This window comes from Netta rufina (genome assembly GCF_964035555.1).
Source record: "Netta rufina genome assembly, chromosome: 1".
Taxonomy (NCBI): Eukaryota; Metazoa; Chordata; class Aves; order Anseriformes; family Anatidae; genus Netta; species Netta rufina.
The window spans coordinates 191,572,845-191,591,907 of NC_140123.1; the positions used below are offsets into that span (position 1 = coordinate 191,572,845).

Below are 19,063 nucleotides of genomic sequence, written 5' to 3' on the forward strand. Positions count from 1 at the left end.
ACATAGAGAAGTAATTACAAGCAATCCAGCTACTTGAACTTTTGGCATTCTGCTAGCAATTCTACAAGAATTGCAACAGGAGAGGGGAAAAATAATAACGTACTAGGTTTGATGATGTGAAATATTAGCCTAAAATTGACTCTGTATGGGTGAATTGGATGCACGCTAAGCATGGCAGGGAAAAGGAGACATTTTTCTAAGACACTTAAACATATTCTGTAACCAAAGAAACTCACAATATTAGGAAAAATGATTTCTTCATTCATCGATCACTACAGCTGCATGGTCAGATCACTTACATTGACTAGATAAAAACATTTTCCATATGACTTTTGGCAAATATTTGAGTATACTTAGACATGGAACTATATTGTTTTTGAAAACATTATTTCTTATTCTACAGAAACAGAAATACAGAAGTGTGTCCAGAATCAGGACAAAAAAGTTGAAAATGACCATTACACAGAAATGCAGCGTCTATCTCTGAATGTTCGGTGGAAAAGAACGCACACAATTTGATGACTTCTAGAGCACTGGGATGACCCTTTCCTCAGAGGACCGAGGGAGAGAAATTTACCAGGACAGTGGTTTCCTGGAAAAAAAAAGAGAGTGCTAAAGGAGTGCTAATGACTTCTGGTGACCATTCTTCATTTCAGAGTGCCAGAGCAGGAAAGTTCCCCAAGGAACTGGGTTTGGTTGTGTTTTTTTTTTTAACAAAACAGAAACCTGAAAACACAGGGAAGAGGAAATTATAGTCTTGCTGATTCTTCTAAGAAATTTCAGTTTGGTAATTGAGCAATTTAGAGTTTTCTTTGTAAAGGCATTTCTAGAACATGACTGAAACACAGCTTAATATTTGTCAAAAACACAATCTCCAAAGAGTTTATACTGAAAATGTTAAGTATTCACTGCATTTGTTACAGCTTCACACAGAAAAATTCCAAAGCACTGTAACACTTCCCAAACAAATATGTCTCAGGAAACTGCAGTTTCCCCACAGACAACTGACAAGCAGAAAGGAAGTCTAAATTAATTAGACAAATTATTCATTGTGAATTATTCACGCTGCATTAGTTACCAGACACACGCGCTTCAACCATATACAAAACCCCCTAATCTGCGCTGACATTTTCCAGGAGGCCAACAATATCTTGGCACACAAAAGGCTCCAGTAGCACAATACGCTTCCTAGAAAGCGCTTTACTGCCAAAAAGCAGCCCATGAAAAGAGTAAGCCCACGGCCTCATTCATCCAGGTGACAAAAGAAGAAGGTGGTGCTCCCCCTTCCTATTCAGGAACGAAATAATGCAGAGAGGAATCCTGCTCCTTCCTTCCCAGCACCTTGCTTCTGAGTCAAGGCTGACACACCGATGGCTCCGAATTGGCTCATAAAATAAAAGGAGAAGCTTCTTTTTATTTACTGGGTAAAAACACTGGATCTAAATCTATATTCTGATAAAATAGTCAGCATAGAAGCACTGTATCATTTTTCATGCATTTTCAGAAGGACAAAATTCCAGCAGCTTGCCTTCTGGACATAGGGAAAGCTCAAAATTATTTAAGGGAGGACTCAAAATGCATAGCCTGGGAGTCACAGCAGCAACACAACAGCAAACTACTTTAAGCTATTCTTTTTTTTTTTTTTTTTTTTTTTAATCCATCTTCAGTCAAAGGAAACACAACCCACACCACATTGCAGCATGACAGTCATGATAGACTTCAAATTGGTTGACAAGATTTACCAAAATGCTCACTGCATGAATATTTTGTATTAACTATCAGGAGACATGGAAGGATAGGTGCTTACTTTGAATCAAACCCCTCAGGAAGAAGAAGAGCAGAATAAAGGATCTTGAAAACAGAAGAGATTTTAAAAAAATCCCCAAAAATAACCCACAAAACAGCCCAACAAAATGCTGTTGTGATAAAAAGCCAGGCAGAGATTAGCATTGGACAAAATCACAGACAATGTTTTGGTGAAGGTGTCCAAAGAGAATAAAGATTACATAAGTATGATATGGAGTTATATAAAAGGAATGGAGTCAAACAGTTTTAAACCCTTTTTGCTCCCCAGTGGCTTCTTCCTATTAACAAAGGACTTCAGTTTCAACAGGTTGTGCAAACACTGCATTCATGTTAGGGTCCACAGACCCTAAGAAAAGCTGCTGCTGTTGAAGAGTTGCTGACATTCAGTGGGGGGTACCAAATTCCACCCTCGCACCAAACCCTTCACCTCAGTGGCAGCAGTGGAGGAAGAGTCAGCCCTGCACCTTCTTGGTTCCTAACACACTGAAAAGCAATTTTAATATTAGTAATAATTTTTAGTGATTGTAATGATCACACTGAAAAGGCTAAAATGGCATCAACAGTTTAACTTTGTTCAGCTACTTGTTTGTGGTATTCACATGGTTGTGTTGTTATTAAAACTATTAAATCCATTTTAGAGCTTCCACTCATCTTGACAAGGTCAGGGAGCAGAGAAGCTACAAGATTGTCTCCAAAATCTGTTACAGACCCTGCTCTAAGAGCTACATAATTAATCATATTACTAAGCTTAGTGAAGTGTTATAATTATTCCTTAGCAGCCTAAAAACAAGTTTTCCACTATGCCCATTAACAATTTCACACAACTCTGTGTATTTTGTCCAAATCCCTGACGCACGTAAACACGCAGCTCAAGCTGGAGCATCCAGCTCAGAAGTGCGTATTCAGACCAGATGCTGGATCCAGCAGGGAAACGGTGAATATATACATACATTTAATTTTATTTTTTAAATTAAGTGAGCTATTGAATTCTGCTCTTAGCACGGTGTGTGCCCATCCCTCATGGAAGTATACCCAGGGAATCCGACACGATGCTTCCTGTTTCTGGCAAAGCTGGCGTGCCCAGCAGCCTGATGGCTCCCCATGCTCAGCTGATAGCTCCAGCACTCCTCCATCAGTTATTTTCCATCCAGGCCAAAGATGAAGGTGATGTTATTGGGAGGCCATGGCTGGCACGGCTGGTGCATTGCCAGGAGCCTTAAGCCTTGAGCCAAGTGTTGTAACTTTCCTTTACAAACACGTGTGCTGCCCATTCATCCTACCCATCATTAACATCCCACACCACCCTTCACCACTACAGGCTTCTTTCTCTGGCCCGCCTCACTTCCTCAGACTGAAAAGCCCAACCTGTGTGTTACAGACAGCTTATAGGTGTCTCCCACCATTTAGTTTTTCTCACATTTCTGTACTGGGTAAGAAACCAGCCTTAGTACTCTTATGAACAGGCTTTCCATCCAGCAGTACAATAACCAGCACCTCCACATCTCTCTTTCTTTATTTATTTTATTATTATTATTATTTCTAGTATTTTCTGATTGCTTTGTTCCTTTACTATCACCCATTCAGTGCACACCCATTTTTCTTTTTACTGACCAAGAATGTTCTCCCCAAATCTTCTGAGTTCACTTCCTCCAGGAATCTTTCCGTGCAGATTCATTAAAATAAAACTTACCCCGTGCCACCCTGCTTTTGTGTGTTTCACCTGCACCAACAGGGGAGGAACTGCTGTGCATGCAGTCACAAATGTTGTTTGAAGTTTATTCTATTATAAAGCAAACTTTTAATAACCAGTCAAATTATACAGCTAAGCAGTACTTCTTCCAAAGCCCCAGTTCCTAACAAAAACTGTTCCTGTTTCTAAACAAAATACCTGATCCTAAACCTGTTCCTAAACAGTTCCTAAGCAAAACCCAGGGAGCAGCTGTGTCCAGCGAGGCACTCGGATTTGGAGCAGCACCCAGATCTGCTTTCAGACTCCCAGGCCCACAGGCTACCTGAGATGAAGAGCAGCAGTTAATACCACCCAAACATCTGCAAATTCAGCTTCAATCTGTGAATAATGTCATTTGGCCTAAAACAAAATAATTAGGTGCAAATATATTTTTCAACTACAGAGATGAAAAGGAAGATTTCTCAGTTTTCAGACTTCCAGCTTTGATTTTCTGTAAGCTTCAGAACCCCCGGACTAATACGAAGATAACAACGCTGCCAATGGAAAGTTAATTTTACTTCCAGAAACTTCGGAATGAATCTGAAATGGGGAAGAAAAAAAAAAAAAAAAAAAAAAAAAAGAAAAAAACAGAACAACAACCATCTTCCCTTATAATGGTTCTCTAAGCTTTCGTGCAGTTTCATGCAGTTCCATTTTTCCCTTCCCTTTAGGACTCTGCTATACAAAATGGGTTAGGATCGGCAGGGACAACAAGGCTAGTGTCCTGGTCGGGGTCTGCTATAGACCGCCGAACCAGGATGAGGAGACGGATGAGGAATTCTACAGGCAGCTGACAGAGGTTGCTAAATCATCAGCTCTTGTACTCGTGGGGGACTTCAACTTCCCTGACATATCCTGGAAGCACAACATAGCCCTGAGAAAGCAGTCTAGGAGGTTTCTGGAGAGCGTGGAAGATAGCTTCCTGACGCAGCTGGTTAGTGAACCTACCAGGGGTGGTGCCCCGCTAGACCTTCTCTTCACAAACAGAGAAGGACTGGTGGAGGATGTGATTGTCGGGAGCTGTCTTGGGCAGAGTGACCACGCAATGGTGGAGTTCACTATTCTTGGCGAGGCCAGGAAGGGGACCAGTAAAACCGCTGTATTGGACTTTCGGAGGGCTGACTTTGAGCTGCTCAGGACACTGGTTGGTAGAGTCCCTTGGGAGGCAGTTCTGAAGGGCAGAGGGGTCCAGGAAGGCTGGGCGCTCTTCAAGAGGGAAGTCTTAATAGCGCAGGAACGGTCTGTCCCCACGTGCCCAAAGACGAGCTGGCGGGGAAGAAGACCGGCCTGGCTCAACAGAGAATTGTGGCTTGATCTTAGGAGGAAAAAGAGGGTTTATAAGCTTTGGAAAAGTGGGCAGGCCACTAAGGAGGACTTTAAAGAAGTAGCGAGGCTGTGCAGGGACAAAATTAGGAAGGCCAAAGCTCATCTGGAGCTCAATCTGGCTACTGCCGTTAAAGATAACAAAAAACGTTTCTATAAATACATCAACACAAAAAGGAGGACTAAGGAGAATCTCCATCCTTTACTGGATGCGGGGGGAAACTTAGTTACAAGAGATGAGGAAAAGGCGGAGGTGCTCAATGCCTTCTTTGCCTCAGTCTTTAGCGGCAATACCGGATGTTCTCTGGATACTCAGTACCCTGAGCTGGTGGAAGGCGATGGGGAGCAGGATGTGGCCCTCATTATCCATGAAGAACTGGTTGGTGACCTGCTACGGCACTTAGATGTGCACAAGTCGATGGGGCCGGATGGGATCCACCCAAGGGTACTGAGGGAACTGGCAGAGGAGCTGGCCAAGCCACTTTCCATCATTTATCAACAGTCCTGGCTATCAGGGGAGGTTCCAATCGACTGGCGGCTAGCAAACGTGACGCCCATCTACAAGAAGGGCCGGAGGGCAGACCCGGGAAACTACAGGCCTGTCAGTTTGACCTCAGTGCCAGGAAAGCTCATGGAACAGATCCTCCTGAGAGTCATCATGCAGCAATTGCAGGGGAAGCAGGCGATCAGGCCCAGTCAGCATGGCTTTATGAAAGGCAGGTCATGCCTGACGAACCTGATCTCCTTCTATGACAGAGTGACGCGCTGGGTAGATGAGGGAAAGGCTGTGGATGTGGTCTACCTTGACTTCAGCAAGGCTTTTGACACCGTCTCCCACAGCATTCTCCTCAAGAAACTGGCTGCTCTTGGCTTGGACTGGCGCACGCTTCGCTGGGTTAGAAACTGGCTGGATAGCCGGGCCCAAAGAGTCGTGGTGAATGGAGCCAAGTCCAGTTGGAGGCCAGTCACTAGTGGCGTCCCCCAGGGCTCGGTGCTGGGGCCAGTCCTCTTTAATATCTTCATCGATGATCTGGACGAGGGCATCGAGTGCACCCTCAGTAAGTTCGCAGATGACACCAAGTTAGGTGCGTGTGTCGATCTGCTTGAGGGTAGGAAAGCTCTGCAGGAGGATCTGGATAGGCTGCACCGATGGGCTGAGGTCAACTGCATGAAGTTCAACAAAGCCAAGTGCCGGGTCCTGCACCTGGGGCGCAATAACCCCAAGCAGAGCTACAGACTGGGAGAGGAATGGTTGGAGAGCTGCCAGGCAGAGAAGGACCTGGGAGTGATGGTGGATAGTCAGCTGAATATGAGCCAGCAGTGTGCTCAGGTGGCCAAGAAGGCCAACGGCATCCTGGCTTGTATCAGGAACAGCGTGACCAGCAGGGCGAGGGAGGTGATCGTCCCCCTGTACTCAGCTCTGGTGAGGCCGCACCTCGAGTACTGTGTTCAGTTTTGGGCCCCTCGCTACAAGAAGGACATCGAGGTGCTTGAGCGGGTGCAGAGAAGGGCGACGAAGCTGGTGAGGGGCCTGGAGAACAAGTCCTACGAGGAGCGGCTGAGGGAGCTGGGCTTGTTCAGCCTGGAGAAGAGGAGGCTCAGGGGTGACCTTATCGCTCTTTTTAGGTACCTCAAGGGAGGCTGTAGCGAGGTGGGGGTTGGCCTGTTCTCCCACGTGCCTGGTGACAGGACGAGGGGGAATGGGCTTAAGTTGAGCCAGGGGAGTTTTAGGTTAGATGTTAGGAAGAACTTCTTCACTGAAAGGGTTGTTAGTCATTGGAACAGGCTGCCCAGGGAAGTGGTGGAGTCACCATCCCTGGAAGTCTTCAAAAGACGTTTAGATGTAGAGCTTAGGGATATGGTTTAGTGGAGGGCTGTTAGCGTTAGGTTGGAGGTTGGACTCGATGACCTTGAGGTCTCTTCCAACCTAGAAATTCTGTGATTCTGTGATTCTGTGAAAATCTGCTTGAGCCTCAGGTAAAGAATTTGTTCCAGTATGTCCACCTGAGCAGTCTACCCTAAAATAGCTTAACTTCAGAGGCAATTAATGCCCATTTCCAGGTAACTGTTTAATTTATGTAGGCACATTGAAAACCCATTGCACATTGATGGACGAAGGGATTGGTTTTGGCTACGAGCCACTCAAGCAAGGTCAACTCCAAACGTCCTGCCAGGTATAAACTCTGTAGGGGCCCCTCAAAGCACACAGGAATTCACAAACTCTTGGCTACATCCGCAACCTGAAGGGATGAACAGAGCTCTAACTTACCAGAAATGAACTATTATTTTTAACACATAGTACTACATTTCTAGGTATGGCAGGAAAAAAAAAGTGTTGTTTTTTTTTTTTATAGACTCATATAGACTTTATAGATTTTTCAAAGGTCATACTTCTGAGAATTAGCCAGCCTTTTAAAAGGCTTTAAGGATAAAAGGGGAACCAGAAAAGCTTTTTATCTGTCTTTATCAATTGTTTAGTACAGTAATTCATACTTTCAATATTCCTTGGTGATTTCTGTAGAAGGCTTTTCCTCATTATCTGATCATACCCTGAATTGAGTTAGTGTACTTTCACGAGATCAAATGTCTCCATGTTTTACTTGCCTGCATTATCTAAATTTTAAATTAGCCAGGAGATTGTTTTTATGGCTTCAAGTAAAAACAAAACAAATTCCAGTGAAGACGTGCCCCCACACAAGAAGAATTTCTGTTCTTAAAAGAACAGACAAGGAAATAATTCTGCTGCTCAACCAGTTAAAATAAGAGAATGGAACGAGGCCATTCCTTTCTAGTACCTCACGAGCTGGCCATACTCCCCACGAAATCTAAAGGCAAAACCAACCCAGATCTGACCCTTGCATTGGCATTGTCACAAGCAAGAATTTCTGGCTGATATGACGATCAACCATATGGGATTTGGGGTCTTCTTGGACATGTCCTTGGCTGAACTCTTTTATTCCTTTTGCCTGAAAGACTTCCACCTAATTTCTTGGTTACAGGTAACAGCAGCCACTCGTTCCCACGAATGAGGGATTCATTTTAAATAAGGATTGGCGTCCCTAGAGCTGGAATGGTTCAGAGCTCTGCAGAACCCTACTAGAGCATCACAGCATTACCAACTTTCATTAAATAGATTCTAGCTGACATCCAATAACAATAAGCATGTCTATATCCTTTTGAATTCCAGGCATGTCAGACAATTGCATAGGATAAAAAGGACTCCCAGAAGCAAGGAGAATATTACGATTAAGACTGAAAATAATGAAAGCTTCCAGTATCTCCCTAGAGAGACAAGTGTCAAATGATTGCAGCCAAAGCCACAGGCAGAAATACTGACAAGTTAAAATATTATTTACGAAGGAAAGTTGAAAGAAATATAAATATACTGTAGCCAGGAAGAACTGAGGGGACAGCTCTCTTCCCTGATAACATCCTATTTTAACTGACAGTTAACTGGATAAAGGTATAAGCTGAAAACTAATGGTAATGAGGTGATTTTTCCTTTATATGACAACACATTTATCTCCTGCAGGGAAATACAAAACCTAAAAAAGGAGACTGACTCACTGATCCGATGGCAAATTCAGTAAAGAAGTAAAGCAAGTGAATACTGCAGGAGTAAAAGTGGTATGAATAAGGAGTAAGAGTGGTATGAATACATTGTTCTTGGTCTCAAAAAAAATAATACAGAATTACAGAACATTCTGGTACGGACACAGAATGGCAGGTTAAACAATACCACAGTGCAATGATGAATTTTCTAAATCACTTAGTAGACTTCAACGGAAGCAGCACTGTTCCACACACCACTAAGCCCAGCACAACTTTTACATGGAGAGAATTACAAAGCATAACATGCAAAAACATCTTCACAATCAGAAGTTGACTCTCTTATATGCTTAAAAACAGACTATAAAACGGAAAGGTCCACCTGAGCGGAGAAGGTCAAGAGTCTCAACCGTAATTTGAGAAATGTGGACTAAATAGGGCTGGGGGAGGTTACACTGCTCTCCTAGGGTAATTATGATCCGTGGCTACACACACTTTATCTACACAGAAATAAAAGTCTAGTCTTAATGCAAATGATATTTATTTTGTCAGGATGTCAAGTTAGTACTATACTCATCACTACTGATTTTGTGTGAAATACCAGGCATCCTGGCACATCACAGGTCAAGACTGACACAAGTGGGGCATGTGGAAAAAACAAGCAACTTACAGGTGCTTTCATCCAAAAAAAGGTAATACAAATTGATACTTTTCCATGATTTTCTTTGAATGTTGGACATCTGTTAAACATCTAGGATTAGGAGGGAAGAATCACGCCTGAGCCCTCTCTTGCACTACAGTCCTGACATCTGAGAAGGTGTTTAAATATGCTGATCAATTGGACTTGACCAAGGTTCAACTTGTCTTGTGCAAATGCAATGCCTTTGCATAACCACTCACAGGGAAAGTGTCACAAAGATGCATTCTCTTCCTGATACCAACCTGAAATGCTAAAATATAAACTGCTAAGCAGGATCGTCACCAAAGACTTCTGAAACCAAAGTTGTTGCTCAAGACATTTTTCCTTTTTACAGAAGCTGCTTGATGACCATATGGAAACTGCAATGAAAAACTCTGGTATTATGACAGACATTAAAACTAAACCTTTTGAGAAGTAGCTTAAGCAACACAGACGAGGCTCCCCTGTGATTCATTATTTCAGTGACAAGAATAGCTGATGAAACAGTTATAAAAGGCTTTACAGTTTTTAGTGTGGGACTGGACAATATGTTTTGGTTGCATTCTGTTACTCCCTTGTAGAGAAGGAGTCAAACACAGGCTTGTTTTCAATTAGAAAGTGATGCCCTGACGAACTGGCAAAGATGTTTATGTATCAGTTAATGAAAATCTGTTCTTTTTCAAGAGAGGAAGTGACAGAAAGGAACAGACTCTATTACCTAAAAGTAAGCAGGATGATTTTTGATCTACAAAGTTGTATTTTGTTGAATTGCACATATTCCACGTTGAACAGCAATGTGTACCACACATTGTGGTACTCCTGTACCACACATACCAAATTCAATACTGACTAACCAGGTAATGCCTCAAGAAATTAAATTAATTACAATTCAACACCGCTTGTAAATACCACGTGGAAGTCACAGACAGGTAACAATAGCAACCTATGTCTTGATGCTGACATACAACATATCTTTTGACAACAATGAAGACTATGGCTGAAATGGGATGAAGTGCAATTACAATCAAGTTATTATCAAAATCAAGAGTGACCTTAACTATCTAATATGTCTATTTCCTAAGCATTTATAACAAGTGGGACAGCACATACTCATAACTACCCTCACTTTTTAATGCCATTTGATGATAGCTCTGAAGCTGTGGATTGCCTATGATGAAAATGCTGATTTCTCTGTAATCAAGCTTTTCCATGGGAATGTGCTTGACTTATCTAAACTCCAGCAAGACAATGCGTTTTGGAAAAGAATCAAGAGACCAGAAAGCCTCATATCTAGTGTGCCAGTCCAAGTTATGGCTGTACTGAGGACTGATTTAATAACTGAGCTGGAGTCAGTCCTACTGCAGTCTTACAACAAAAATATATTTAATTTGCAAATAGTGAAACAGCAGAATGAGGATAGAGAGAGAATATGAATGCCACACTGTGTAGCCCAAGGACTACAAATACAGAACAGAATGGGTCAAACACCTGCTCCTTTTATTTCTACAAAGCAGAAAAAACTTTAATACCAGACATTAAATGGCTCTCCCTGGAATCAAACAGCCCAATGACTACTATGACCAAGAACCTTGGAACAGGACCCAACCTGTTCTATGAAAATCCACTAAAGCTCTTTATCAAATTGACTTCAAGAAACTTATTTTTTTCCCCTGATGAAGATTCAAAAATAAAAAGAAAATAATAAAATAATAATAATTAAAAAAAAAAGCATCCAAAAGCTTTAAAAACATAATGGGAGAAAAATCCAGCTTTACTTCAAATCAGTGATGAATACTTTAAAAATCTTGTCATTAGAATGCACCAAATAACTTTTTCCAGATAAGTAAGTATTCATTTACTGAGTTTGGCCTTAGAGCTTACAATGAGGCAATGACATTAGGTACTATCAGATGTCAAATCTCAATTCCTACAGCTGTAAAATAACTTGAATTTTTCTTTCCGCTATCTCTGAGAAGTTACAGAACCATGCTATCAACATTTAAGGAAGCAAGAACTAAGGCAAGTCTTACTTCACAGACTCAAGATTCCTACCCTAACAGTTCCAGAACATAGCAAAGAAAAAATATTTAATAGACAAAAAAAAAAATAGTCAATGGAATGGTAGTCTTGCTTCACAAATACATACCGAAGTACACAGAAAGTTCTGAGCAATTATGGCATAAGAATCCCAAAACAGTGCAAAAGTATTTGATTTAGATGCTTCATTCTCTTGGGCAGACCTAAAAGACTTCAGAAGTTGCCTTCACTGAAAAATGATTTCTATATTACATGCCTAGGTTTGTAAATCTTTCCAAAGCCTGCTTACCTGGAATTATCATCAGCCAGAATATAAACTCTGGATACATGTCTAATGTGAATAAATGTAAAATGCCTTCTGATCTCCCTAATGGCTGTTTGGTCTTTTCCACTGAGGAAAGAAAGCAAACTTCATTTTATTTCCACTCTTCAAGATGTGCACTCTTAAACTGAGTAATTTTCTGAATGCAATTCTCACATAGCTGTAGCTAGTATAAACTTAGAATCCTACACAACTTTACTTCTTCCTCGTTTAAAAAGATCAGAACTAAATTTAAAACTGTAGGACTATAAAAACATCTGCTCACCTCAGAAATTACCAGTATATGAAATATTTCAAATAAAAGCATTATTGTCAAGAAAAGCAAACAATCCAGTTCTCACAGTCTACAGCTTGACCATTTTGTCTGATTTTTAGCTCCTCACTGATACACAGAGATGCGAACAAGCATTCAGCATACCTGCTCCAACTTCTTTTTCTTCTTCTTCAATGTTGTTTTTGATGCTGTCATACTCCTCATCGATTGCCTGGTTGCCGCGCATCTGAGACAGAATCCTCCGTGCTCTCTGAGTCTGGCCTTTCTGTATCAACCATCGGGGACTTTCAGGAAGAAACAGGAAACCAAAAAACTGTATAACTGCCGGCACAGCTGAAAGCCCCAGCATGTACCTGGAAATAAATAAACAAAAAAACAAACTTATCATATTTGGCTACAGAAGTGTGCTACGAGAAGACTTGCGTAGACGAGCTCAAGACCAAACCTCCTCCCTTCATATTCTTTATTGCCAGAAATTAAGCAGGCATGAATCCTATTCTTCCAGTACTGTAGAAAACAAGACCTTCGCTTTCGGCTCCAGTGTGTCTCAGGACGGGCTGAATGTTCTGCTGTCTCTGACCCAACAGCCACTGCTTCAGAGGACATTCAATCAGGCTAAATAAAAACTCAAACATTCCAGTGGTTTCAAAACTGATAAACCCTTTTATGAAAATATAAGAAAAGAATAACAGAATAAGAAAGCAAAGACAGAGAGAACAGCTGGGTGCTGCTGATGACAAAAATGAGACTGAAATCCTGCTAATTGTTTTACAGACGTATAAAAAATGATAAACTCCAAACCAGCCAGCCCTAAATGCTTAATTTGATCAGTAAGTACGTGTATACAGATACGCATTGCCAGGGAATAAGCCTCTTGTGTAAGGAGATGCCTGTTTCTGACTGGAGACAGAAACACTGAAAAAAGTTCATTTAACCAGCACTGCATCCATTTACACTAGATCTTTCAGATCTCTCTCCTAAATCTTCAGGCAGCTGCACTGTTGTTTTAAATCAAAACAGCATTTTAGGTGCCCAGAGGGATTTTACTACAGACAGCATTAATGCCAGTTCTCTGTTCAGCAGAGAATTACCTCTGGCAGGAGAGCTGCGCTTCCAGGAGCCAGCACTGACACCTATGACAACACCCAGAGACACCACAGTTTGCTCAGACTAAAGCAGGGCGAAAGGCTGTGGAAGATGAGCATACCCCCATCTTTCATGGGTGGTTCTGATCCACCCACTTCACATTTTTGTATTCCTTCAATAACAAGAATTACGGAATACCATGTAATTTTGTTCCCCTTTTTAAATCTTTTTCCCTACATCTGATAAACCATTTGTGCTAGACACATTATTTTGGCTTCCATTAAAGTCCTTAAATGGAGCTGGTGTCACCTGCGCATTATTGCAAATGACACAGGTTTCACATCAGTTGTTCCAACCAGTACAGCACCTCCAGAAACCAGCACGCAGACTGAATATTGGGGCAGCTTGTACTCATAAATAAGTTCACACCTTGAGATCAATCAGGAAATGAGGGGGATTAGCAAAGCTCTCCTCTAGCTCCTCTTTTATCCTCAGTACACGTTTTCACACCAATGGTTCTGAATTCTCTCCCATGGATGTCTTCATAAGCTTGCTATGCAGTGAGGTTGTCAACAGAGTAGGAGAGAGAACACAACCATTAACAAAAACCTAGTTTTGGGACAATGAGCCACATGAGCCATATTTAACAAGTCCAAATGCATTTTGGGTGAAAATGGAAAAAGACTTTCTTAGAATAATATTTGCAGATCTAACAAAGAAAACCATGAGTAATATAACAGGGCAGAAAAAATGGAGAATGGGGAGAAAAAAAAAAAACAAAAAAAAACAGACAAACACACAAAACGCAATGTAAAGAATATGGCCATCCCTGGATAACGTGCATGTAAGGCCAGCCTTCCCATCCCCAAGCCAAGCCCTCAAGTTTGTCCTAAACTGGGCAAAAATTTCCAAAGGTCATACCAGTACATCTTGGTCTGGAAATAAAACTGTAAACAAGTCATTCATTTTCTAGCATTTTAAAAATGATACAGTTCATTGTTAGTTTTTGTTTTGTTTTTTTTTTTAAATGAAAACAGGAAAAAGAAAATAAATTCAAAATGCAAAGCTTGTGGAAGGACTATTAGTTAAGCAGTCGTCAGCCACCATATCTAACAAGTGTCACTAATGTTCTCATCCCTCATTCACTAATGTTCTCATTCATCAATGTCCTCATTTCTTCCTATGCTCCTCCCTCTCCACAAACAGTTTTTTGGAAGCTGTATACAGAATCCCTTTAATATATACACCGCTGGAACTCAACAAACAGTATATTCAATATCTGTATTAGTGTGCCATTCAGAAAGCCTCTTCTATTTCAAATGACAGGGAGACCAAAGCCATAGAAATTAAAAGCACAATTGCTGCATTCTGCCAAACTGCAAGCAAGAAGATCTCTTGGTACATCTAAGTAAACAGATATAGTCCTTTACACTCAAATTACCCCATTTCTGTTCCTCCAAAGCCCTTCACTCCCTTAAGTGCAGCAGAACCTCCAAAATTAAGCAGTTGGGTACCTGCAATCATCTTAGGAAGGAAAAAAAAATAAATTCAATGGAGGCTCGTGAAAGCTAGATCTAGCCTGTTAAAACTACCAGTTGGACTCTATTGGATTGTTTATCACAAACAAGATAGAAAAGATGAGCAAAGAGCTCAGTCACTACAGTCAGTTTCCAATTGACATGTTTCTGGTCAAAGTGGAGTACAAGGAGCAGGGCAGGAGGAAAATGTTCAGTTAAGAGCATACATCCACTGCAAGTTCACGAGTCATTGCAATTTTCAGATCAAGCAACTTTGATATAACCAATTTAGAGTAAAAGCAGGCAATTTTGGACATTACATGCAGTGAGCCAGCCTTCAGAAATCTAATATAGTTCTTTTCTATACAGAGTACAAGACTTTGCATTCGAAGCCAGATGTCTAGCAGACCTGAAAAAATCCAGCATGAAATTTAATAAGGCTGCTGTAGCATTTCTCCTTCCGAGACATACTGCTGCAATACTATTAAGATGGCATTACCAAGGTTTATAAAGCTAACCTGACATAAGAGTCAGGTTAAATATTTGTTTTCTTTTGTTTGTTTTTAATTTAATATCCTGCATTTCCAAGACCAACCAGAAGTAAAGTTCCTTCTTGGTTTTTGTTGCACTCCAATGCACAGCCATTCAGTCACTAACAGCTACGATAATTGCTGTAATTTTCCTTCTTCTACGGGATGACTCAGGAGTGAACATCTGGGATGTCTCGCCATGTGCACGTTGGCCACTCTTTCCAGGTGACAGACCATCTGTACACTTCTCTGCTCAGCCTCAGGTTGCAGTAAACTAGCTGAGGACAGAAGAATAAGCAATCCCCAAACAACAGCTCCAGCACTGCAGCTGAGCATCCCTGCATACCTCACCATGAGCCCAGCCTCAGCTTCTGCCCAAAGCATCTTCAACAGTTTCACCTCATTTAGCTCGGCTCAGTCCTGCAGAACAGTGCTTGGCATGTACATAAGACACAGCGTTATTGCATTAGCAAAAGATATCCAGTGTGAGCCAGCAGGCTGCAAAAACAATTACTCCTCATTACTCAAAGCACCACGCCACATGCAGAAGACTGGGACCACCAACATGAGAGTGAGCTACAAACCAGGGATAGCTCAGCAAAGGATCAATAAGACGAAAAAGCAACAGGAACACACGAGAAAAGAGGCTGAGGGAACCTAGTCTGTGCTGCTCAGAGAAGAGAAAATCGAGGGGGGATGTAATTGCATCTTTCACACGTGAAAAGGAGCTCATGGAGGAGATGAAGACAGACACTTCTCAGATGTACACTGTGGAAGGCCAAGAGCCAATAATCACACATTGCAACAAGAAAAATTCAGATCAAAGCTGAGGAAAAACAATTCTTCACAGTAAGAGTGATCGAACATCAGTGAGTTGTCCTGAGAAGTGGAAATGGCTACCTGTGGAGATTTTCAAAAATCAGCTGGACAAAGACCTGAGTAAATTAATCCAACCTGATTTAACTTTGATGCTAACCCTGCTTGAAGAGCTGTAAATTAGCCTTGAGACCCTGGAGTACCTTCCAACGCATTTTTTTCTATGATTCAGAATGCACAGTAGATCCATTCTTAGCTTTCCACAATTTATTTCTACTACCTTGAAAGCTGTAACATTTCCTTCCCCTTCACCACTGGCCTCGCACACAACTCCCTCTTTTCTAGATGAAAAATTCAGGCTAGCAGATTTTAATTTATCTGAACAGCTCCAATAAGATCAATACTTGTTGGATACTGTGTTTACGTGGATTTTTCTTCCAATATGGTGGCATTTACTGAAACATACGGATTTCAGACACATCCCTATCTCATATGTATCAGCCCACTGAAGGGAAAAAAAACACAGATACATCCACAAAAGCTTTCCCCTGCTAAAACCCTAACCCGTGAGGTAAACAAAACCCCCAAAAATCTGCCCAAAGAGAAAGCACACAGACATTTGTAACAGTAACAGTGACCCAGAGCTCCATTTCTAAGTAAATATCTTTCCTGTCCATTTGTCAACACCCAGCTCCATGCACAGGGACCTATGTTAGCAAATTAGTTAAGCTAAAAGTGAATTTAAAATAACAACACAACAACTGGGAAAATTGGCATTGGGGGTCAAATACTTCAGTTTATTTTACTTGGACATGCATTAGTGCATATCATGATTACCCTTTCTAAAAACTGACTGTATTTCATTAGTTGCAATAAGGGATTAACCATCCTATAAAACTAGGACAACTACTAACAATCCTATAAAACGTTTCTTTCAGTGAAGGCTGTTTCTCAATCCTCCATAACCGGACACGTGGTCTGTGGAAGCATGCGGATGCATAGCAATAAAAAGGTCATCAGAAGCGTCAAGTGAAAATGTGAAATGCTATTTCCATTTCAGCTAGAGTATACAATGCATTTTCAGAAAGCAAAAAGCAGAACTAGAATTGACTATATTAAATAAAATCAGCATGAAGTGACTTTTTTTTTTCTTCAGGTCAAAATATGGCATCTTTTTACATAAGAGGCAAAGGAAGCAATTGTATGGACAAAAAGCAAACTCCTCAAACTTCTTTAATCTTCAGACATACACAGACTAACCTGTAGATTCATCATGAAAACATTACTTTTGTTTTAATGCATATTTCTTTACATACTAAAGAAAGATCAGCTTCTAAGCACTTCTGAATACCAAGTCCCTGATGAATTGTTCATAACCTCAACAACAAACATGAGTCCACTTAAGGATTTCTCCTTATTCAGCTCCATCAGAAGCCAGTGAAAATAATAATATTTAATTTGCAAGCTTTTTGAAGGTTGGAGGATCATTCAAATTACGATTTTCAAATAGCAAAACAATTCCAGGCTGTAGCAAACAGAAATTGAAGACCTTACAGCAACATGCACCTCTTTCCCAAGAGACTTTCAAGAGAACAGCACACATAATTAAGCACAAGTTTCCAGAAGCTGGAATGTGTAGTATAAGTTATTCCTCCCACACAGTTCTCTTAATGATTTTTTCACATCAGCACTGCAAGTAAAATACTGAGCCACAGAAATGTCTAATCACTCAAATGACACACCAGCATAAAGAAGGTAGGTGCAGTCCAGAATCACTGAGCAATGTCTATACAAAGAACACATCCAGAAAGTAGAGTAAAAGAGATTCCTATTATTCTATATAACCCAAACTTTTAACTATAAAGGTATACTACAGTATCTGTCATTCCATTTCTCATTAGATTGCTACTGCTCAAGTTAAGAATATTCAGTCTACACCTCTGTTTTGTGCACGCAGCACCACAATCACTGGAAATTTGCCTTTTGAAAAATCAGGATGTAATTATTCTAAATGCAAAAGGCGAGCTACTTTTATAAACGTCATGACAATCATACAAGCTTGTTGATGCATATTTATTGCTCATCCATTTTAGAGTTTAGTTAAGTCAGAAAACCTAAACATACTGTGAATGTTAAGCTTAAGTGAAAGCTTACCATTGTACATCATTTAGCAAAAGTTAATTATTAAAGTCCCATTTCAGTATGCAGTTTTACCAGTTTTTATGTGAACTCTATTTAACTAACACAAATTACGATAGCTGTCAACCACTAAACGTTCCTTCAATTATTTACCTAGCCTTGCCCAAATCATAACTACATCAGTTTTCCTTTTAGCAGTGAAGACGCACAAACCTCCATCCGTCCTTCGCGAGGTAGCTGAAGAGTCCGTCCACGACACTTGCGAAAAACTGCCCTCCGGTGATGAACAGAGTGTTAATGGTGACTAATCTGCCTCTTAAGTGTGGTGGAGCAACTTCTGCGATGTACACGGGCACTGTCATAGATGCTACACCTACAAGAATAAAGCAAATTGCATTTATGAAACTGAAAGAGATATTACATCCTTTTTTGTCGTGAAATACTAAGATTGGGATTGTCCAGGTTCCAGAAGATGACAAGGAAGAAAATACACCTAATGAACTCCAGAAGAAAATCCAGAGCAAATGGGCACACACACTGGCTGCTAGTGACTGCATCCCAAGTTCAAGGATTAACGCAACAATGCAAGGAATAAGTCACTAATTCACACTGTGTGTACACTGAAGTTAAATAAAATACATAAATATATTTACAGTTTTGAGATAACGAGAAGCTATGATCCCAGTAAGCATATTTAACAGAAAGTGGCTAGATAAAGGTTTTACATCAAAAGATGCAAAGAGTTCTCAGCTCTGTTATTGCTACACAGAATCGATTATTTCTGGACTTTTCTGGAGTTTAAAACTACCCCAAACACCATACTAAAAGTTCTACCACCATAAGGAGGCAAGGACTGAAGCTAAAGCACGGATGCCTTTTCTTCTGTCTTGATATTGGCAATAATTCTTGTGAATGTAGGGCTGGCTCTAAATGAGCCACTTGTGCCAAAGACAGAAATGCCCACGTGGAAGACAAACACACGCACGCATACACGAGCCGTAAGAACAGATGTCTGGTGACGTATAAAGAGCAGAGCTGAGCACAGCACACGATGGGTGCCATATCCACCAACAAATTCATGCTCATTTAAAGGAAGTTTGTATTCCTTTTTCATTAGAAGAACCAAGAGCGACATCCAACTATATATATATAACATTTTTTTGGTAAAAAAATGGAAATATGTTGGCGGCATGCACTCAGAAGCCCATTTCTCCTGAAGCCACTTGAGATACCACCTCAGTAGAGTGAACGCAACC

The 19,063-nt window shown here is 40.8% G+C and overlaps 1 protein-coding gene across 1 annotated transcript in view; it reads right to left on the bottom strand.

Moving 5' to 3' along the window:
- Positions 1-19,063, bottom strand: part of SLC2A13 (solute carrier family 2 member 13) — a 153,667-nt gene that overhangs the window by 104,278 nt on the left and 30,326 nt on the right. The window contains exons 2-3 of the mRNA XM_084302400.1: positions 18,021-18,180; positions 11,864-12,072 (exon numbers count right to left, since the gene is read on the bottom strand). Coding sequence (XP_084158526.1) covers positions 11,864-12,072; positions 18,021-18,180 — 369 coding nt within the window. The remainder of the gene's footprint in view (positions 1-11,863; positions 12,073-18,020; positions 18,181-19,063) is intronic.